The 23139-nt window shown below is 35.6% G+C and overlaps 2 protein-coding genes across 3 annotated transcripts; both read right to left on the reverse strand.

Annotated features, from left to right (window-relative positions):
* Positions 1-1378: 1378 nt before the first annotated feature.
* Positions 1379-2986, reverse strand: LOC103854405 (peroxiredoxin Q, chloroplastic). 2 transcript variants are annotated; one of them, XM_009131339.3, is made up of 4 exons: positions 2644-2986; positions 2001-2141; positions 1836-1925; positions 1379-1757 (listed from the first exon to the last, which is right to left on the reverse strand). In XM_009131339.3, the coding sequence occupies exons 1-4, from the start codon at positions 2845-2847 to the stop codon at positions 1539-1541; spliced, it is 654 nt and encodes a 217-aa protein (XP_009129587.1). In that variant the 5' UTR covers positions 2848-2986; the 3' UTR covers positions 1379-1538. The 2 variants fall into 2 exon arrangements, with proteins under 2 accessions (XP_009129587.1, XP_009129588.1); XM_009131340.2 differs by having other exon boundaries at positions 2001-2138; positions 2644-2980.
* Positions 2987-15766: 12780 nt separating this feature from the next.
* Positions 15767-20833, reverse strand: LOC103854407. Its single transcript, XM_033273488.1, has 10 exons — positions 20640-20833; positions 18157-18352; positions 17908-17963; positions 17713-17837; positions 17541-17625; positions 17307-17439; positions 17026-17204; positions 16804-16927; positions 16313-16475; positions 15767-15957 (listed from the first exon to the last, which is right to left on the reverse strand). The coding sequence occupies exons 1-10, from the start codon at positions 20831-20833 to the stop codon at positions 15767-15769; spliced, it is 1446 nt and encodes a 481-aa protein (XP_033129379.1).
* Positions 20834-23139: the final 2306 nt, after the last annotated feature.

Raw genomic sequence — 23139 nt, forward strand, 5'->3', positions numbered from 1 at the left:
CCTTTTCTCTTCATCATTTGTTTATCAAAGAAGAATCTACTACTGTGAGAGCCAAAGGCTTCGTGAGCAAAACATATTCTTATCGGCCGATGGTCAGAGCCAAACATGTCGAGATACTCCATCTTAACCCATGGGAAGAGTGAAAACCATTCACTATTGCCAAAGCTTCGATCCAGTCTACACTGAACCCAACCTGTCTCTCTCCAACCTCCCCAAGAAAGGAAATTCCCTGAGTAACGTATTTCTTGGAGTTTACAATTCTGCGCCATATTTCTAAAATCCCAAAAGCTTGACTCATTCCTTACAGCCCCTCCACTTTTTTCTCCATTTCACATGAGCTCATTAAAATCCCCAGCCAACATCCAAGCCTCATCTCTTGCCAAACCAATATTCTCAAGATGATCCCATACCGCTCTTCTTCTTGTTGCTACCGGATCCCCATATACACACGTCAGGAAGAAAACCATCGATCCATAAGAGATTTTCAGATCAATAAGTCTCTTATCGCATTCTAAGATCACCACCTTGTAACTATCTTTCCACATTAAAGCCAGACCACCACTCAGACCCACCGGATCAACTGTAATTAGCTGATCATACTCCAAACTTTTCTGTAACCCTTTCACGTAATCAGACTGTTGCTTTGTTTCCATTAAAAAAAAGAAAATCCGGAAAAAACTTGCGTCTCAACTCCCGGAGATGATCAACTGTCTCAGTACTACCAGCACCTTGACAGTTCCAGCACATAACACTCATTGGGGCGACAACGGCTTCAATACGGAAGCCACCGTAGAGTCTGATACTTTGAAAGATTTATTGTCTGAAGGAGCCAGAGTAGATGGTTTCCTTTCGGCACTGCCCGCTTTGGATGGAACCACCGAAGGAGTAGAGGTGAGTGGACCCGTTGTTTGTGCGAGCCTTTTCCTTTTCCACGAAGAGGGACGCCTTCTCGCTGCCTTGCTTTTCTCCTGGGTCTCCGAGATGGTTCTGGGTTCAGGAATTTACTTAGTATAGTTATGTTTTTTTGTTGAAAAAAAAAAACATTAATTGAACATACGTTACAAAATTCTCACGAATTGATTTACTATAATTTTTATCTGTTTCATAACTATTTAATTTATTCAATTTTAATTTACATGATTCAAAAAATAACTGTTCATCAAAATAAAATTCAGAATTATATAACTTAATTATAAGATTAAACTTATAAGCAGATTTTCGGGAAGACTTCATTGTTCAGTGCTTACAAAGCTACTTGTAATTTTACTACATATTTAGATTAAATTTGGATTTGATTAAATTTAAGATATTAATTTTTTTCATATATTTTTTTCATGACGTCAGTGAAGTCTTTTGTTTACGTGAAAAGGAAAAAAAATTTGTGAAACTAAACTCTTATATTTATTGTTTTATCATCAAGTTTGGTGTTTTGATTTGGAGTCATTGGGAAAAGAGAAATGATAACAATAGAGGAACGTCATGAATTGTTGTTGTAAATATCCAGTCATCCAGATGAGGAAGAAGAGAAGAATACAAGATCAAGCAGCTTTGAGGAACTTTAAGGTCTCATCAATGTGTTTCTCAGGCTGGAACTGGTTGTTGTAGATGAGCTGAACGACACCGTTTTTGTCGAGAACATAAGTCTGTCTCCCTGGCAATGCCCCAAATAAATCTCCTGGCACTCCCCAATCTTTCCTCACCCTATTCCCTTCGTCACTCAACAATGTGTAAGGAAGCTTGTATTTGCTTGCAAAGGCCTGCAATGTTTCAAAAGTTTGAAAATGAAATGGCCGGTTTTAGATTCAGAAATCAGAGCTTTTTTTCTTTAAATGTACCTTGTGAGAAGCAGAATCATCACCACTTATGCCAATGACCTCTGCGCCGGCTTTCTTGAATTTCTCATAAGAGTCTCTGAACGCACAAGCCTATTGTACAAAGTAAACCATGTTTACTTTAAATCACCAAAATCGGATCAGAAGAAACTAAACCAAAGGAAAGACCTGCTTGGTGCAGCCAGGGGTTTCATCGGCAGGGTAGAAATATACAACAACAGGCTTCCCTTTATACTTCTTCAAGCTCACCGGCTTTCCATTTTGATCCTTTAGTGTGAAGTCTGGTGCACTCTGCCCCTTGTTAACCTGCTAACAGAAAAAGAATCAATAGTCATGTGATAAATCTTCATAAAGAAGACAAGAACAGTCCATGGCCTAACGTAAACTGGTCATCTGATCAACATATTCAGAAGCATTCTAGTATTTAGCTGACTTGAAAGTTTAAGTCTCAATAACAAGTTGATTTATCTTTGTTTGCTGAATCTGTGTTTAAGTGTGCACTTTATTAGAATTCAGACCCAAAGACTCAACTTTTACATCCGTAACCAAGATTTCGATTCTTGTAACAGACATTAGCACATAAATCTCAATTTTTGTATACATTTCATACCTTCATGTTTCTGACCATCGAGTGCTAATTATTTAATCATGCAACACCTAAACCGTCTTAGCAGAGATATAGCATAACTCAAGAAACTTTTGTATATGATATTCTCAAAATAATAAATTAACTCACAGAACTCGTTACCCCGTTGTAGCCAACAAAACATCTATCAATAGGAATAGGATATGGGAAGATTCGTGAATGTACCTTAGCAAAGATTGAGCTTTTGAAAGAACAGGGAGAGAGGGGAGAGCGAGAGGTGGAGGGAGAGAGTCTGAGACCAAAGAAGTTAGATTCTGATGATTTTGTGGGAACTGGAAATTGGGTTTTGGTGAGAAAGGTGTTTCTGTGAAGATGGGAGTGCAGTGTGGTCTGACTAGAGAAAGTGAAAAAAGAAGAAGAAGAAGCCATGTCTTTTTGTTCCCTATCAAGACGTTTGCCACTGCTTCACGCACTTCCTTCAAATAACTGTGATATGGAAGAAGATGATAAAGATAGGGAAAGATTGGTGTCTGTGGTAACACGTCCTCACTGTGTTTCCAAGCTGTAAGGACCCGGTTTTATTAACCGGAGTTGGTTTAGTTTTTCATTAATTAATTTGAACCAAACCAGTTCTCTAACTAAATAATTCCTACTAAAGGATGGGATGGGCTCATATCTAGGAATCTCAGAGGACATTAGTGGTTCAAAGTGCAAATTATTTGCCTTCCTAAAGGAGAAGCTCCTACATAGAGTGAATGGCTGGACTGGTAGATGGTTATCGAAGGGTGGGAAGGAGGTTTTGATTAAATCGATATTGCTAGCTCTCCCGACCTATGTCATGTCCAGCTTCCTGCTTCCTTTGGAGATATGTGAGAATCTAGCAAGTGCCATTGCACAGTTCTGGTGGAGCTCGAATCCTCCGAAAAGAAGAGTTCACTGGGCAAAATGAGAAAAGATGTGTGCGCCTAGAGAAGAGGGAGGAATTGGTTTCCGTATGATCCATGAATTTAACCAAGCTCTTCTAGCAAAGCAGCTATGGCGACTTGTGCAATTTCTGGATTCACTAGTAGCGAGAGTTCTCCGAGGAAGATATTACCGTCTCAGTTCGCCGTTGCGAATAGGCACTGTAGATACTCCATCTTATGTATGGACAAGTATAACTGCTGCGAGGAAGTTATTGCTTCTGGGAATTAGAAGTAATGTGCGCTCAGGGTACGAAATTAATGTGTGGGAAGATCCTTGGATCCCTATGATGCCAGCTAGGCCGGCGCGTGCCCGAGCTCCAACAGTGAATCCTAAGATGCTTGTCAGCAGCCTTATTAATCCTGTTACCAAAGAGTGGGATACTCGACTACTGGAGCAATATGTAGCTCAAGAGGATATCCCGATGATTCTGAGTTTGGCCATTAGTCCTACTTATCGATGTGATACATTTTGCTGGAGTTACATAAAGACTGGACAATATACTGTCAAATCGGGATATTGGGTTGCGACAAACTTGATGAGAGATGAAGAGGAGTTAGAAGTTCTACAGCCAAGCATCACAAAACTTCAAGCCTTTGCTTGGAAGGTGAATGCGCCACAAAAGATCTGCCATCTTATATGGCAACTAATATTTGGACAGATAGCCGTAACAAGAAATCTGGTACGACGCAACATGAGATGTGACAATTATTGCCCAAGATGTGGAGCGCCAGAAGAGACCGTTACTCATGCTATCTTTGAGTGTCCACCGGCCTTACAAGCATGGGAGTTATCATCAACACCATCGAGCTCTGAAATCTTTCCTGTATCGAGTATTTACGCTAATATGGACTTCCTTTTTTGGAGGAAGAATGATATTATGGAACCAGAAGAGGATAGAGATCCTTATCCTTGGATAATTTGGTATATCTGGAAAGCTAGGAATGATAAGTTGTTTAGAGGCATAAACAGAGATCCATTGGAGCTAGTCAGGTATGCAGAGAGTGAGTGCCAAGCTTGGTACAATGCAAGAGACTCTGTACCGGTTCTGCAAAATGTACAGACTATTGAAGAACCACAAGTCTTAAGCTTGGGTAATATCTGCATGGTGGATGGTTAATGGACTTCCACAGCTCAATTTAGTGGAATAGGATGGGTCTGGAAGGATGCAATGGGGAAGATACAACTCATGGGGTCAAGGAACTTACGGAGGAGGGAGACATCGTTACACTCGGAACTGGAAGCTTTAAAGTGGGCAATGGAGAGCATGATACAACACTCGACTTGTCAAAAGTTTGGGACGCACTGCAAGGATTTGATAGAAATGATAGAGCAGCCACAAGATTGGCCCAACTTCTCAACTGAGCTGGAAAACATTCAAACTCTTCGGTTGTGTTTTTCAGACTTCAAGATTACCTACATTCCAAGGACGCAGAATGAGATTGCGGATGCGCTAGCTAGAAATGCACGTTCTTTTCATAGATCATTATGTTTTATTGGTTGTTCTATTCCGGTCTGGCTCCCCAGACCACCTCAAGTTTGAGTAATAGAAGAGCCGTTTGCTGTCAAAAAAAAAAAAAAAAAAACTAAATAATTCCTACTAGGTGATCCGCCCACGCTGATGTGCGGGTATAGTTAAGTTAATTAGTATTTATAATTTATTATGTAAAATTATTATTTATTTATTTAACCTATATAAATTTTGTTATGGAAATAGTATTATATGTTTTTTTTTTGTCAACTTTTGGATTTTTATTAAATCCCCAAATCCCAGCGGACCAAGATACATGAGATGGTTACAGTTCTAATTTCAATTAATACACTCAACATAAATTTAAAGCCCAAAGATTAGGCCCAGTTTAATGACCTAAATCCCCATCGAGTGCCACGAACACTTCCACGCATCCTATCGACTGAAAGCTGCAGACACGCGTCACAATCTTCTGATGCATGATGTTCAAGCGTGGAGATACGCATTTCTTACGCGCCGCCGTGTGTTGAGAAGTCTGAGACGCCACACCGCCGCAAACGACGAACAGCATGAGCCTCCTCTATTGAACCGCAATCTTTCTCATCTGAATCTCGAACTCGCTGAAGAAGTCTTTCGCTCGAACCGAGGCTAGTTGATCAAGAAAGTCAGAGTCACCACGAGTTAAGCACAGTGGAAGCTTAAACCAAGTTGAAATTTGATTCTTTGTCAGACCGTTGTTAAAACACCAACTTCTACTGAATCGTCTTCAACTGAGCTTAAAAATCCAACAAACTTTCCCTTCCTTCTTTGAGAAGCTTTACTTTAACACCTCTAACGGCCAAATACCAGTAAACACTGATTCTCTGCAGAAGAAGCTTCGGTTGACGCGATGAAACTGGTTTCCGAACAGAAGCTGACGGAATAGTGATGAAAAACAACGAAAGACTGATTTCATGAAACCGACCATAGTGATCGGGTTTATTATCTTCAATCAACAATCCGATAAGATTGAGCATGAAAATCAGTTCGGAAGCGATTGAAGAAGCACATCAAAAATTCGCCAACGCGAGAGCTAAATCCGCTAACCGGAAGACAAAATCGATCAGAGATCGAAGATATATCACATACAAAAAAGGATTAAATCTCTCCCCCTTCTGAAAGATCTGAAATTGTTAAGAAGGGTTTGAGAGAATTTCTCTCTCTAGGAAAGAGAGAGAGAATCTCCGCAACGTACCTTTAGTATTATATGTATAAAGTGCACGTTATAGTTAAATTTTTTTAGTATTTATACTTTTAGTATGTAAAATTATGATTTATTTATAACATATATAAATTTTGTTATGAATGTAGAATTATTATATGTATAAAGTGCACGTTAAAGCTGAAGAGAATAAGGTGCTTGAGAATAAGATTCAGCAGTGGTGAAAATGCCCGAAGCGTTAAAGCTTCAGCAGGACGAAGCAGTGAAGGGGTGGAGAAAACAGACAGCACCGGAGGAGGAGGAGCAAGACAGTTCGACGGTCCTGTAATGGAGGTTACTACACTTGATCGTGGCTTTGCTAACTCCACTACCGTCGACCATTAACCCTTTTATGATTATTCTAGTGTTTGTTTGAATTGGATTTAAGGAATCCTGTTTTTTCTGGATATTAGGATTAAGTTGTGAAACTTTCACCGCACGCGAGGGCTATTAGAGATGTGGAAGATGAGGAACTAAGAAGCTTTTTCTTTGGAATGTGAGGTTTCAATTAATAAGTAGTTGTGGAAGATAACAGCCGTCTACTGTTTTTATCTCTTCAAAGCTTGTTGGACCTTTGACTATTTTTAGCAAAACCCTTAAATAATACACTTCACCTAAAGATGGTGGCACATAAGTGATCCTTCCGATTGCAAAACCCCTCCGCCTTGGTTTCCACATTCTGGTTTTAGATGCCAGACAAAGTACGATGGGAAGTCTGCATAAGTGAGATTTTTTGCTTCTGGATATATCTTATTGGCTTCCATCCAGGCTACAAACTTGGACTTCCCGACAGAAATTCGGGTTAGTACTTCTTCAACGGGGTCATCTTCATTGTAAACAACCAGTTGTTGACCTGGGAGATGGAATGATAGTTTTTCTACTGATGTAGTCCGATAGTGAGTAGGAAAAGCAAGAGTTCTCCAAGTAGCTTCACATGCTGATATGTATCTGAAAAAATAGCCAAACTAAAATTCAGCTAATGAACATTAATAATCATACGATAAATCTGATTGGTTTTCCATTTTATTTTCAAAAGATAGGAAAGGAATAATATTTTTCAGTCATCACAATACTTGAATCTAATCTGAATTCGTGAGCAACCTAACACTAATTTAAATCTGATAGCCAGTCTCACCATTATCAAAATACTACATTATAAAAATTCAGCTAATGAACATTAAGAATCATACGATAAACTCACATTGTATCTCGTAGAATATTGTCAAGCTTTGAGTTATCCTTCCCCTTTGTTTTTATCTGCTCCATTGGTCCAATATTCACAATTTGACCAATCACATCTGAAAATATCAAAAAACTCTGTCATAAATCCCAAATTTAAATAAAAGAATATTTTTGAAATTATTCAAAATAGAAAATATAACTTACCGACCTAAATGTTTTTGTCTAGCTTTCCGGATATTATCTCTTCATAGTTTAAAAAATATTTTTCTGGATAATACTCGAGAAAATCATCAGCTGCTTTGACCTTAGTTGTTCTGAAGAATGTAATCTTATAAGGATAAGGATTGGTCCTAAATTCCCCAAGATAGTCCTTCAACTGGAAAGTTATGATGCTCACAGCTTCACCTTCTTTCAGAACGGTTAGGTGTTTCTTCATCAAGTCTTCTTCAACTTGAGCATGAATCCTTGTTCCCTATAAACATAAAAATAACAACGACAACTAAAAGGTCTTTTAAGACAACATGAATGAAATTATATAATCATATAAACATATTATAAATATTGACGTGTTTTTTTGGGATTAAGAACAAACCTCTTCATCAATCAACACCATCTCATGAGTGTTTCCAGAACTTTTGTAGGCCTTCCAGAGTGCCAGCACCTTCACTTTGATTTTTTGTGTTTCATCCGCGGAATCCATGTTTTTCACAAGAACAAAGGAATTGTTTTTCTTAGATATAATCGACATTGCAACAAACTTTGTAAAACTTGAGAACAATTTTAATATGGTAGTAAATTATAAAGCTATCATATATATATATATATATATATATGTAGCATAATAAGTCAAATTCACGTGAGAATTATATATTCTCCATAGTTATTTCTTTCCTTTTGTGTTTATCTATTAATGGGAAATGTACAAAACAATTGAGTGAAAAAGTAAAATTTACATCTCTAAGAAATGTTAAAGTCACGAAGTCACCGACATGACATGCGTGACTTTTACATATTTAATTCGGAATATAAATTGGAATATGAATCATTATGAGCATGTGTAATTGATTTATGCATACCAGAATTATTAATATTAATTTTATGATCTGCCCGCGCTGATGCAAACCAACATATATAAATTTTATATGTAAAATTATTATTTATTTATAACATATATAAATTTTTATATGAAAGTAGAATTATTATATGTATAAAGTGCACGTTATAGTTAAATTCTTTAGTGTTTATACTTTTATTATGGAAAATTATTATTTATTTATAACATATATAAATTTTGTCATGAAAGTAGAATTATATGTATATAGTGGACGTTAAAGCTGGAGAGAAGAAGGTTCTTGAGAATAAGTTTCAGCGGTGGTGAAAATGCCCGAAGCATTAAAGCTTCAGCTGGACGAAGCAGCGAAGTGATGGAGAAAACAGACAGCACCAGAGGAGGAGGAGCAAGACAGTTCGCCGGTCCTGTAATGGAAGTTACTACACTTGATCGTGGCTTTGCTAACTCCATTACCGTTGAGCATTAGCCCTTTTATGATTACTATAGTGTTTGTTTGAATTGGTTTTAAAGAATCCTGTGATATTAGGATGAAGTTGTGAAACTTTCACCGCACGCGGTGGCTATTAGAGATGTGGAAGATGAGGAACTAAGAAGCTTTTTCTTTGGAATGTCTCCATGGCAGGTGAGCTTTTTTACTACGTTTTCAAATTTTTTTGAGTCACTTGAGTTTTCATTATGTTTGTTCGTGTGTTCTCCTGTTCATACTCATTGTGGCAGCCAGTTCGATAGGAGAATAGGTCTTTTACCGTGTTGCTGTACAGGTTTGGTTTCCATTAAAACTTTAGGGAAGAATAATCCACTTTTTGACTGAATTGTTTCCTGATTAAAAATTCTATTATTCTGACAGGGTGATCTATCTGATATGCTCTGTTAAATATTTTTAAAATAATTCAATGTTTGATCATATGAGTGATGTCCATAGAGTTGATGATGTGCATTGGATGCAACGGTGAGATGTGCATTGGATGCAGGTTGAAATGTTAATCGGTTTTTTTTTATTACCCATGCTCTGTTAAATCAAGTTCATTCTCAAATCATCACAGTTTCCAGAATGCAAAGTAGCCTCAAATACTATAATGATCATTAATACCACGTTCAGTTGCTAAAATATAAAAAAAAATCTATGTATTAATCAAAAAAGTGACCATACGCCTTGAAAAAAAAACTAAAACTTAGTCAATGTTTTGAAAGATCTCCTTGTACACGACATTCATGGTTTTTTTTAGGCTTACCGTGTTTATCCGTGATAAGAATTTTCAGTCTTGATCTTGACTTTACTCTTGAAACAGCAACATACAATTGTCCATGACTAAAAACTGGTCTTGGAAGATACAACCCAACTTTTTCTAGTGTTTGACCTTGACTTTTATTTATGGTCATTGCGACAGAAACCGCAACTGGGAATTGTCTACGACGCATCCTGAAAGGGAATCTCGTTTCTGGCGGAGATACAAACATCCTTGGTATTTTGACCCTTTCACCACCTTCTCTGTCAGTCCTATTACCCGTTATCATTCTAGCCTCAATAACATGATCAGCCAACTGAGTAATTTGCAGCCTTGTACCATTACATAAACCACCTTGAGGATCAATGTTCCTAAGTAGCATAATTATTGCACCAACCTTTAACTTCAAAGAGTGGTTTGGCAATCCAGAGATCTTGATGCTATTTAGAAACTCTTGAAAGTAACACATGGTATCCTTCGGTCCTTTGTCAGATTTATCTATACCATCAGAACTGAGATAGATTTTTTCTTCACCTGTTTACAATATAAATCAGCGTAAATAAGATTACATGCCTTGATTTTAGCAACAAAATTTAATATTTTAAAAACCAAAATGCTACCTGATAGTTGTGATAGCATATACTCGTTAGTACTATCAACATCTTGATTCCGTGGACTCAATATAGCTCTTTCCTTAAAAAACTTGGGATCTCGTTTTTCTGCAAATGATGTTCCGTAAACTTCGTTCACTATGGCTTCTATAGGATTTTCGCACTCAGTTATCAGCAAATCTTCAGGAATATCAATCTCAACCTCTCCATCATTTGGTTGATTGATATTTCCATCACCGATATCTAGAATCCACTTAGAAAAAGCTTCAAGTTCTTTAGCTTCACTATCAGTAATTCCTGCCATAAGTCTCATGTTTTTTGTAAGTCTTAGAACCTTGCAGCTATTCCACAGATATGATGAATTCAGAGAAGCCAAAACAGTCTCTACTCTACCATCATCTGTAACTACCGGTAGAATATGTCTAAAGTCTCCTCCAAAAACAACAACTTTACCTCCAAAAGGCTCATTGCATCCCATTATGTCACGCAAGCTTCTGTCTAAAGTTTCGAAACAGTGTCTGCACATCATGGGAGCTTCATCCCAAATTATGAGCTTAGCTTGTTGTACCAATTCTGCTTAATCTGAACCCTTTGTCATTGTACATGTTGTAAAATCGTGTACATTAATTGGTATTCCAAATCTTGAGTGAGCTGTCCGGCCACCTGGCAAAAGCAGTGCAGCAATTTTTCCAATGAACTTCCATTGATACGCAGGAGCGATTCAATCTCCCACAAAGCTAAGCTCTTAATTTGATCTTCTGATAAAGTCAAATCTGTAAGAAAAATAAAAGATGGAATTCAACACTTTGGACATAAGCTTGGTGACATCAAGCTAATAGATATATTATTAAAAATAATTTTGGTATTAAATGTATCTTACGGGGATTCTTCTTCTTTTTTCTCTGGTTATATAATATATCCTCAGATAGTATTTCCCAAGTAGCATTCCATACATTTTCTGGAGTTGTGACACTCTTTGATAGCAGTATTACAGAAAACAACCTTCGTAGATACTTTCTAGAGCTCCAAAGACTTGCTTCTTTAATAGCTTCAATGTATTCTCTATCATCATCCAGCAAACCCAATGCATAACATGCATCTTTGAATTTCTCGTGGATTATGCCGTATACTGTTTTTATCTCTTCAAAGCTTGTTGGACCTTTGACTATATTTAGCAAAACCCTTAAATAATACACTTCACCTAAAGATGGTGGCACATAAGTGATCCTTCCGATTGCAAAACCCCTCCGCCTTGGTTTCCACATTCTGGTTTTTAGATGCCAGACAAAGTACGATGGGAAGTCTGCATAAGTGAGATTTTTTGCTTCTGGATATATCTTATTGGCCTCCATCCAGGCTACAAACTTTGACTTCCCGACAGAAATTCGGTTTAGTATTTCTTCAACAGGGTCATCTTCATTGTAAACATCCAGTTGTTGACCTGGGAGATGGAATGATAGTTTTTCTACTGGTGTAGTCCGATAGTGAGTAGGAAACGCAAGAGTTCTCCAAGTACCTTCACATGCGGATACGTATCTGAAAAAAATCAGCCAAACTAAAATTCAGCTAATGAACATTAAGAATCATACGATAAATCTGATTGCTTTTCCATGTTATTTTCAAAAGATAGGAAAGGAATTAATAATATTTTTCAGTCATCACAATACTTGAATCTAATCTAAAATCGTGAACAACCTAACAATAATTTAAATCTGATAGTCAGTCTCACCATTATCAAAATACTACAGAATTAATAATATTATTTCCAAATCGTAAAAAAAAATACCTGCAGCTATAGTGTTTCTTTATTTCATCAACAATATCATCATTGCCGTCGTCTCTTCCTACGGATGCATTCACATAGTCAGGTACCTTAGTAATATACTTGAAAAGGTACTTGATAGAGCGTGTTTGGTTGCACCATTCAACGTTAATATGAGCACGGTAACGAAGTGATAGATCCTTATTGTATGGAACAACATATATATTATCACAGTCAAACCCTTTCTTGTGAACCATTCTTCCATCTTCCCTCCGTTTGTAAATAGGAAATCCAGCATCAACTTTAGTGACTGCACTAAAAGGTTTGGGAAAGAATTTAGAACACTTGCCATCAATCATACATACATTGGCTTTATTAGCAGGTCCGCATGGCCCATGTATCATAGAATCTCCTACAACTTCGTACAAGTACGGTTCCAGATCTTTATCAGGAAGTTCTGCACTTATATACTTGTCAATATCTTCACCGGTAGGCATTTTTGAATCTGGCTGCAAAAAGAGTACCATATGTGCATGTGGAAGGCCTCTTTTTCTGAAATTCAATTGTGTACAAAGCTGAAATAAAATAATAATAAATTAGTTTGTTTTTGTTTAGAAAATATAGAAATATTTATAATTATTAAAAATAAAACAAAGTAAATAAGATATTACCTGAATTAACTTTTCCGAAAGTGCCTTTCTCTCCTTTTTTTGTAAGATGGTGTATTAGACCATCAAGTTTCATTTTGAAAACCTTGCAACATATGTCTGGCCTATCTTCTGATTTTAAGTTGTGTTTCTGAAGATACCTTGTAACTTCTGGCCACTTAGGATTACAAGTAATTGTAATGAAAATATCCGGATAACCATAATTTTTGCATGTTGCCATCGCATCAAGATAGTGTTGCATCATATATCTTTTACCTCCAGTGAAAGAAGATGGTATAAAAATTCGTTTACCTTGGTCTGCTAAATTACAGTCGCCTTGGTCAGCTGCTTTTTGAATATTGTCGAAGTTTTCAGACCGAAGATTCTTCTGATTAAAAAACAGATAACGCAGTCTATTTGTCTCAATCATGGTGTAGACATCTACCAAGAATTGTTGAAACAATCGTCCTGCCATCGTTATAGTAGGAGATTCTCCCTCCCGTTCTTGTACAAGAAAAGCAAAATACTCTCGCATTGTCACAGTTTTCCTTTTTCGACCAGCTGTATCAACAAAACCAATGTCGATTCCCAATCTGAAACCATCTTCACCATAAGGAAATAGTAGTGGATATTGGAGTGGCAAATAAGCAGGATGTAGTTCACTAATCCGGTGTAACTTCCCTGATCTACTCTCAATAATAATGTCACGGGTGTTCAAACCAATGTTGAAGTCACCTGGAATTAAACCTGCAACTTCATTTGCAGTAGGGAGGTTATGAGTTCTTCCATCAGCATATCTGTCACTTGGCAGCCTTAATCTCAAACCTTCAGTGGGTTTGGTGACATCAAACTTCTCTCTTGCTGATCTTAAGGCTTTGACATGAGGATTGTGAGCGTCTAACATTTTTTTTAGAAGTCCAACGATTGATTCATCCAAACTTGCAGCAGATCCCATTTTACTACATAAAATGTTTCAAGAAGTTAGAATAAAAATATGTTCCTAAATAATAATAAAATTGCCACTCAATAGAAAATATACATATATAAATTTATATATTACATGTAAGCTTTTTTCTATTTTGTATCTCATTCACCGTATAATGTATATACAGTTGCAAAAATGCTGGATCTTTGTTGGGACCAGGAAAAAGATCACCTATCCTGTGGTAATTCTCACCACATAACTGAAATACAGAAGGTCCTTTTCCATTGTTTACAGAATGGTTAACTTTCCCACCAAGTGATGTGAATGAAAACATCATATTGTATGCTCTTATGAATTCACGAAAGTGTTTGCTTTTTTCATCTCCATTATAAAATAATGCTAGCAATGTGGCTGGTGGAGTCTTAAGTATTGGAAGCTTGACTTTGCCTTGTTTACAACACATAGTAAACACAGGTTGTGTCTTTTTGACTCTTTTGTTTATCCGTTCACCGAACCACATGTATGCTTTACAATGCTGACACATATATAAAGGATCACCATCATCATAGTAACCTGAGATTAATAAACCAGCAACAAATATACATTTAATAATAATATATTGTAGATAATGAATTTTAAAGTTCAGCTTAAAAACAAAGATTAAAAAAACAATAATGTGAAATAATTACCATTCTCTGATTCTCCTAGTTCGACAGTTCTAGCTGCATTCCTCTTTGTGATAAATCCTTTCAAAGCAATCTGATTGTGGTTTAAATTTTTTCTGTTGATGTATTTAACTGTCTTTATCATGATGAATGTCGATATCATCATCAGACTGATAATGAGATGAATTGTAATGTCCAGTCGGATCCAAATCTGTACATTATTTTATAAGTAGTCAAATACGGGCAAAGTTCGTTGTAACGACATAAACCTCCAACATACTGAAATTAATTACCTACTGAATCAGATTCTCCTTCATGCTCAGAATCAGTTGCTATGAAAGCCATGAAATCCTCTGTATTCGTAGAGTTTAAGAAAAATTCTGTTTCATGAAAACTGTGTTAAACATATACGCATTTGAGGGTATGATTTGAACATTACAATGTTCTGAAATAAATGTTAACCTTCTTCTTGATTGCTTGGTTGACCAATTCCACTAATGTCATGTGTACCCACATGTGTGGCTCCTGTAAAATCTGAGAATATAATTTTTTTTTCAGAGTTTCCTAAATTCTGTAAAAGTCAGTATGTTGATCACTTAAAAGAAATTTACTTAACCTGAAGCTGTGCTGCTGTTAACACCTTTTCTTTTTTCGTCAAGAATTTTCCTTCTTTCTTTTCTTGCATTCATTGAGATAGTTGATGATGTTCCAGGGGTTTGAGATGATTTAGCCTTTCTTGGTCTCCCACCTGAAGTTATCCTTTCTTTCAAGTAATTGATATGGTTAGCAAAATTGTTTGATAATAAGCACTTACGTTTTTGATAAGCAGGTGGTGTATATATAACTTCATTGCTTTGTGCCAAAACCGTAGTGGAGCTTTGGATTATTTCTGCAGGCGTTTGTTTTTTTTGCCTTCCACCTGTGGAGTTTGATTATAACTTTTGGTAGTTAAATAGTTTGAATGAAGAGAAACTCGTAAATAAAATAACGCTTTTGTAAAGGAGGTGGTGCTTTTGTGTTATCAGTGATTTGTTCATCTTGTTCATCCATATTCACATCATTTGTTTCGGTCGGAGAAGCTTGTTCTTTTCTTGGTCTTCCACCTATGAACATAGCTGAAGTAAGTACTTCTTGCATATTTTTGTAGAGTATATAGATTATCACTTACGCTTTTGATATGGGGGTCCATGTTTTGTGTTTTGCTTGTTTGGTTTTGTGCTTGAACGCTTCATTGTATTTGTGTTTTGACCTTATTGTTTATGGGACAACAGATATACACAAGTCAATTAGAGCTTAGGAAGCTCTAATTATTGTTTAGAGCTTTTTAATTGCAAGTCTATGCGGTTTCTATGTGAGTTGTAATTTTTTTTTTAGGATATACACAAACCTTTCTATTTTATTGTTTAGAAAAATTGTGAAATATACGCAAAAATATATTTACTTTTAATGTCATAGATTTTATTCCTTTTTTTTACAAAAAATGATAGATTCTTATTTAAAATCAAATCGTACATATAATTTTTATTTTTTCATGATGGAGGCTTATTTCAGGACAGTACTATCCTAAACATCTTTCTCTCTCTTTCAGACGTAATAAACCATCCCAATTTGAAGCAGAGAAGTATGAGGAAGATTAACCACAACATCTGTTCCTCTGCAATTCGTGTTCATAAACGCAAACATAACATTCACCGCTAACTTCTTCAACACGGAAGAAGATTGCTTCGCCTTTGCGTAAGACTTTCCCAATATATACGCTACTCCTGCGTCTTTCCCTTCCATTATCTCCAAAAAAGTATTCTGATCAAAAATTACGTACATTGCATGGCAGAATATTTTGTTGTTAACTCTCTTAATGTACTTTTGTGTTTATACGTCAGTTTAAATAACATTTTTGTTGTTTCTGATATTACTTATTTTTTTTATTAAAATAGTTAAATTAAGTGACAAAAAGAGACAAAATATATTTTTATTAATAGGAAAATAAGCTGAATATAAGAAATAGCTGCTACCACGAAACAATTGATGCAGATCATAAGTGATCCTAATTATTATAAAACCAAATCAATAAAGCTAATGAGAAAACAACGGAAAACCGGTAAAAAAAAAAAAATAAATCATTTTTTTTACGCTGCTCAACTTTCACTTGCATCATCTTCTGCTTTTTGGTTGAAGAACCCTGATCCTCAACTGACATCAAACACGAAGTTTCTTCTCTTCTTTTGGATGAAGGCGTTCTTGAAAATTCCTCTGCTGCTTCCCACTCGTGATCAGAAAACTTCACAATAGGTGACTGCAAAAATGAACAATTGACTTTTTTGTAAAGTTATCAATGTATAAAAAATTAAACAATAATACAATATTATCTTCATTATAGGCAGTTCCTCAAATTCTTTAATCATATCTGCATCATCAGCCACTAAATCAACAATATAAGGTGAACTACTGCCTTTTTGATTCTTTGATTCTATTTTGATCTTGAATAAAAAATTTCTCCCAACTAAGTCTGTTAGAGATTGAGGAACGAAAGAAGGAAGTTCCTGAAAATATATAGAAATAATTTTCAATTAAATATCCGACTGCCAATATATCAATATATACTTCACAAAAAAAAACAATACCTCTGCAGCCTCTTCAACTAACTCTAAAGCGGGCCTCGCAATGAGTTTATTTGCAGTTTCGTCAAACAAAAGAAACTTTGTTATTGATGCTGATTCATCAGAGACACGCAGAATCAAGAAATAACTATAACAAACAAACAAAAAATCAAATTAGTATCAAATTATCTAATAATTAATAAGATCATGCATGATGAAAATAAAATGTTAATACTTGTAGATAACATCTTCGATGTCATTGTGTTTTGGGCAGTTGTATCGAGGTTTGTGTTGAAGACAATCATCCTCATCATCAGAATCATCTCCATATGGTTGAACTTTCTTTTTGCATCGCATGCAACATAGTACCATTTTTTTGACAAATCAACATAATCGATTTTGGCTACAACCACACAGGTTCCAACCTATTTTAAATATATTTGAGCACACGTTAAATTTTGTTCAATTTTCATAAAAATAATACAAAAAGAAAACTCTTGAAAGTAAATATAAAAAATATTAGTTACCGATCTTGAATCAAGAATTCCTGAAATTGTTTTCCTCGGATTTATCACCAGCATCTCATCATGAAGTGAAACTGCAGATCCAAATGACACTTTGCTGTCACTATGTGTGACCAATTGATTGTCGCCTGATAACCTTAAAAAACATGAACAATACAATATTTGAACAACTTAAAGACTTTATTTGAAGTAAAAGACTAATAATAAAAAAAAATTATTGGAGTAAGTGTGATATACATGGCTGTAAACGTTTTCACTTCGGCAGTTTCTGGATTGAGAAAGATTTGCGTTGAGTTGAACGCATTTGATATAGAGATATTACCTACATATTAATCAAAGATTTAATAAATTATTTGTAAAAGGAACTGCACAAAGGTAGGTATAAATAACTTTCAAGGATTATAGTTACCTTTGTACTCCTTGATACATGCAAACTTAATCACACAGATAACAATGGTGGTATTGTTCTCTTTAGTATAGTCCATCACTTTCTTCGCAAAGTCACTCCAGAAAGTACATGTCAGATGAACATTCCTGCATATATATTGTTTGAGTTAATTTTTTTTTCGAAAAGTTTATAAGAATTATTTGGAGACTAACTCACATTGTATCTCGTAGAATAATGTCAAGCTTTGAGTTATCCTTCCCCTTTGTTTTTATCTGCTCCATTTGTCCAATATTCACAATTTGACCAATCACATCTGAAAATATAAAAGAACTCTGTCATAAATCCTGAATTTAAATAGAAGAATATTTTCAAAATTATTCAAAATAGAAAATATAACTTACCAACCAAAACGTTTTTGTCTAGCTTTCCGGATAATATATTTTCAAAGTTTGAAAAGTATTTTACGGGATAATACTCGAGAAAATCATCAGCTGCTTTCACCTTAGTTGTTCTGAAGAATGTAATCTTATAAGGATAAGGATTGGTCCTAAATTCCCCAAGATAGTCCTTCAACTGGAAAGTATTGACGCTCACAGCTTCACCTTCTTTTAGAACAGTTAGGTGTTTCTTCATCAAGTCTTCTTCAACTTGAGCATGAATTCTTGTTCCATATAAACACAAAAATAACAACGATAACTAAAAGGTCTTTTAAGAGAACATGAATGAATTTATATAATCATATAAATTATAAATAAATAAACATGTTTTTATGGGATTAAGAACAAACCTCTTCATCAATCAACACCATCTCATGAGTGTTTCCAGAACTCTTGTAGCTCTTCCAAAGTACCAGAACCTTCACTTTGATTTTTTGTGTTTCATCAGCGGAATCAATGTTTTTCACAAGAACAAAGGAATTGTTTTTCTTAAATATAACTGACATTGCAATAAACTTTGTAAAACTTGAGAGCAATTTTAATATGGGTAGTGAATTTTAAAGTTGTCTATCATATATATATATATGTAGCATACTAGGTCAAATTCACGTGAGAATTATATATTTTCCATAATTATTTCTTTCCTTTTGTGTTTTTCTATTAATGGGAAATATACAAAACAATTGAGGGAAAAAGTAAAATTTACATCTCTAAGAAATTTTGAAGTCAGGAAATCACCGACATGACATGCGTGACACGCAATTGTAATAGTTACTATATGTAGCATAATAAGTCAAATTCACGTGAAAATTATATATTTTCCATAATTATTTCTTTCCTTTTGGGTTTTTCTATTTATGGGAAATATACAAAACAATTGAGTGAAATAGTAAAATTTACATCTTTAAGAAATATTGAAGTCACAAAGTCACCGTCATGACATGCGTGACACGCAATTGTAAGAGTTACCATAACTAAATATGGTAATAAATAAGAGTTACAATAACTAAATAAGAGTTACCATAACTAAATATGGTAATAAATAAGAGTTACCATAACTAAATAAGAGTTACCCATAACTATAAATAAGAGTTATCATAACTAAATATGCATACCGAATTGGAATAAGATGTGACTTTTACATATTTAATTTGGAATATAAATTGGAATATGAATCATTATGAGCACGTCTAATTGATTTTTGTATATCTATACCAGAATTTTTAATATTAATTTTATTGACTTCGTAATTTATTAAACTATTGAATACATGCATGTATCTTCCAATAAAAGTTTTAACTGGTGAGATTATTTAATAACTGAAATTATGCATGGTTGCCAAGAGACCTGCAAGTGTCCAAAAAACACACACAACTGTCTCACCAGGCGTAGCTCATGTGCACGTAATAATGTATTTCAATGTTCTTGAATTTGTAGTTTAGAAGACCAAGGAAAACGCCTAATGAAACAATTGTATATATGAAGGGTATCAAAAGATCATTAGGTATTGAACACAAATGCCTTTGTTATTTAATTATAATAACATATTTTAAATTAATATTAATAAAATACAACATAAAAGATAAATAGAATTGCAATCAAAGCCACCATTTAACAATAGACAGAGATTATATTATTGATAAGGCATTTCAAATCTTAAATATTGTCAAGGAGCTTCCATTGATACGCATGAGTGATTCGATATCCGCCAAAGCTAAACTCTTAATTTGATCTTCTGAGAAATTTAAATCTGAAAAAAAAAGAATCAAATTTAAATTATAAGCATTGAGCATTATAATGAAATTTAATTAGTATTACTTATCCTACTTTTTTTGGATAAAAAAGGATCTTACTTGTATCATCCATTTTTTTCCTTTCGTTGCATGATATATCTGTTGATAGTATTTTCCAAGTAACATTCCATATGTTTTCTGGAGTTATGGTATTATTTGAAAGCAACATTGTACAAAACAGTTGACGAAGACACTTTGCTGAACACCAAAACTTGCTTCTTTAATAGCTTCAATGTATTCTTTATCATCGTCGATAGGAACCTGCAGGGGTTTGAGTTTTTCCTCAACTGAATAAGTGTTGGTCAAAAGAGAAGAAGAATTTTTTTTAGGTGTGTGAGACGACATGGCCTAAAGCTTTTTGTTAAATGATTATTGCAAGGTAATATGAATATATATATATACACGTCATTGAATTCACGTCATTGAATATATGAATAATAAATTTTCCATATTGATTGAATATAGGAATCATATATTTTCCATATAGTTTTTCTTCCGGGAATAATGTTAAGAGTATTAAGTATCCACAAGCCATGTCATCTTATTCATAAGCCATGTCATCTATTTAAGTGTGCCATGTCATATTTTTTTTTTGTGAGAGTCTTTGTAGAGATGAAATGTAAGCAAATTTTTAAAAAATCACTTCTCAAATATAGTCTAGGGGATTTCTAAATCGTGTATGTGTGTGTAGGCATATATATTTCCACCTTCACTAAACCTAGCCGTCAAAGTGAAAACCTGAAAGAAGTTTTCAGGCTTGTCGTTCACCACCATCAGCTTCATCACCTTGTTCCTCATCTCTCTTGCTTGCTCATCACCTGTGTCACTTTCGTCTTCACATATGTATATGTGTATCGGAGAAGACGAGACGCAGCATCGAGACCAATCATCATAGGCCACACCCGTAGCCATCTCACCTCATTCCATCAGAGCTGTTTAATCCAAAAATGGTGTTTATGCTGATAGTGTTTGTTGAATCAATACAATAAAAGAAACTAAATATAAGAGATTAGATTTTTGACGTTTAGGAGAAATGTTCAAATAATCAAATGAGAAATGAACATCAAAAAGAATTTATAGATCAAAGATTGTATTACAAGAGTGATCAAGTAAATCTAAATCTATATCTTTGTTAGAAGTGTTCTAAGTTTAAAATGGAGAAGAAGAGATTCTTTCTCAGAAGGAGGTAACTCCTTATTTATAGAAAGATGAAACCTAGGACTTCTTAGCAATATGAGTCTAGTTCAATGTCTAATGGACCTTGAGGACGATGTATCCCCAACAGTAAGTCTCTCAAGTTCGTAGAGAGAGATGAAGTAGGTCTTTGTGAATTTTACGAATAGGGTTTATTAGACAATGAACTAGACACATTCATGCCTATGACGATTTAGGCAAGTTTATTTCGAACTTGTGCCCAATAAAAAGCGATTTTGCTTTAAACTCGTGCTTAGCGAAAGACGAGTTTACTTGACTCATGCTAAGGCAGAGGCGAGTTTACTGAGAACTCGTGCCTAGTGAAAGGAGAGCTTCTGTAAACCTATGGCTAGCCAAAGATGAGTTTTTGTACACTCGTGTCTAACAATAAGCGAGTTGACCAAAAAAAAAATAATAAAAAATAAGCGAGTTGACCGTAAACTCGTGCCTAAAAAAAGCAAGTTCAATTTAAACTCGTGTCTAAAATACACGTTTACCGAACTATTGCCGACCCGAAATCTCGTGTTGAGATCGTGTGTGCCGTGACCGAACGTATATCTCGTGCCACTTCGGAGACTATGAGCTCGTCTTTGAGGTGGAGAAGAAACAAGCATCCGAGGTAGAGATCACGTAACTGCCAAGATCGAACTTGACTTATGCTTGATCTTGGCCTATAACCTTCATGTGGACCCCAGTTCTATGCAAGAAAAACTCGCTCATGGTGGCTTGCCCACAAGAAGGCTCAGTCTTTCACGCTCCATAGTGACAGAGCTCATCATGAGATCATCAGATTTTCTGTGATCATAAAAATAATATGGTCAAAACGTGATATACGTATGTATAGTAATGTTTAACATGTATATTCTCGAAAAGAAAAAGCTAGGCAATTAGCTTTCTAAACACGTTACGAGACAAGGCGGAGCTTATAATAAAAGGATGATGATCCAGTGATTATTTAGCAATGCAACTTCTAATACTGGTAGGTCATATTATAAAGTTCGAAAACTTATCTTTTTTATTTTTAATGTGTCGGCAACTTTGAAGAAGATAGCATCGTGACGTTGGAGATGAGTGGACTAGCCAAGCTTCTGACGGCAAAGCCTTTGCACTGAGATCACAAATATTGATTTTTGTGATGAGAAGCTCGACAACTCTTGTATAACGGTGACGGAGATCGAACTCTGAGATGATTACTGAGTTGCTGGATGTAACAGGTCGTGGCTTCTTGGAGAGATGACCTGGAGATAAGGTTATGTCTCATGTGCTGTTTCTTCTAGATGAGGAGCTTGTACCGATTACGGCAAGCTTGTCTCGAGAGCTGAGTGAAGAAACCAAGCCTTATCGTCACTGACTTGTCTTGAAACTCTTCCACAACTAGCAGCCATTGAAGAGGCTTGATCTAAGCGAAAGTCGAGATAAGAAGCTCGTGCCGAGACGGCAAGCTTGTGATGACATTCCACATAAGTACACTTTACAAGACCACGGTCCCATTGCAAGAACCACCGGTCTCACCTCTTCCCATTATGCTGTCTGTGGTACGCCACTGCTAGCTTCCGGTCTTTCCTTCCACGACATCCAAAGGTAACGCCCAACAGGAGTCTGATCAGTCCCCATTTGTTCCTCGAGGCAGAGCTAGTGCTTGGTTCAAGAGCCCTCTTTGTGGAATCAACACCAAAGCTTCACCTTTATCTGAAAACTACTGCGATCTTTGTCGTAACTTGCGGGGAGCTTGGAGACGTTGCCGTTGGTGGAGACCTCATCCTCGGAACTAATCTCAGAAACCTGATGCTGTTGACGGAGATGAGAGCATCCAAGTCTCGATCCGCAAATTGTCACTCCACTTGGCCGAGAGAGATACATCATCTCCTCTCTCGCCAGAATCAAGCTGAATGTTTCGAGACTGAATCATGGTCGCAGAGATCGTTTTGCCAGCTTGAAAGAAAAACAAGTTTGACCAACTAATCTGAGAGACTTTCCAAGATGATGAAACCTTGGTTTCTTGTTAACCGGTTCTTGTCTCGAGA

Source organism: Brassica rapa, chromosome A06 (assembly GCF_000309985.2).
Source record: "Brassica rapa cultivar Chiifu-401-42 chromosome A06, CAAS_Brap_v3.01, whole genome shotgun sequence".
In the NCBI taxonomy this organism is placed as follows: domain Eukaryota; kingdom Viridiplantae; phylum Streptophyta; class Magnoliopsida; order Brassicales; family Brassicaceae; genus Brassica; species Brassica rapa.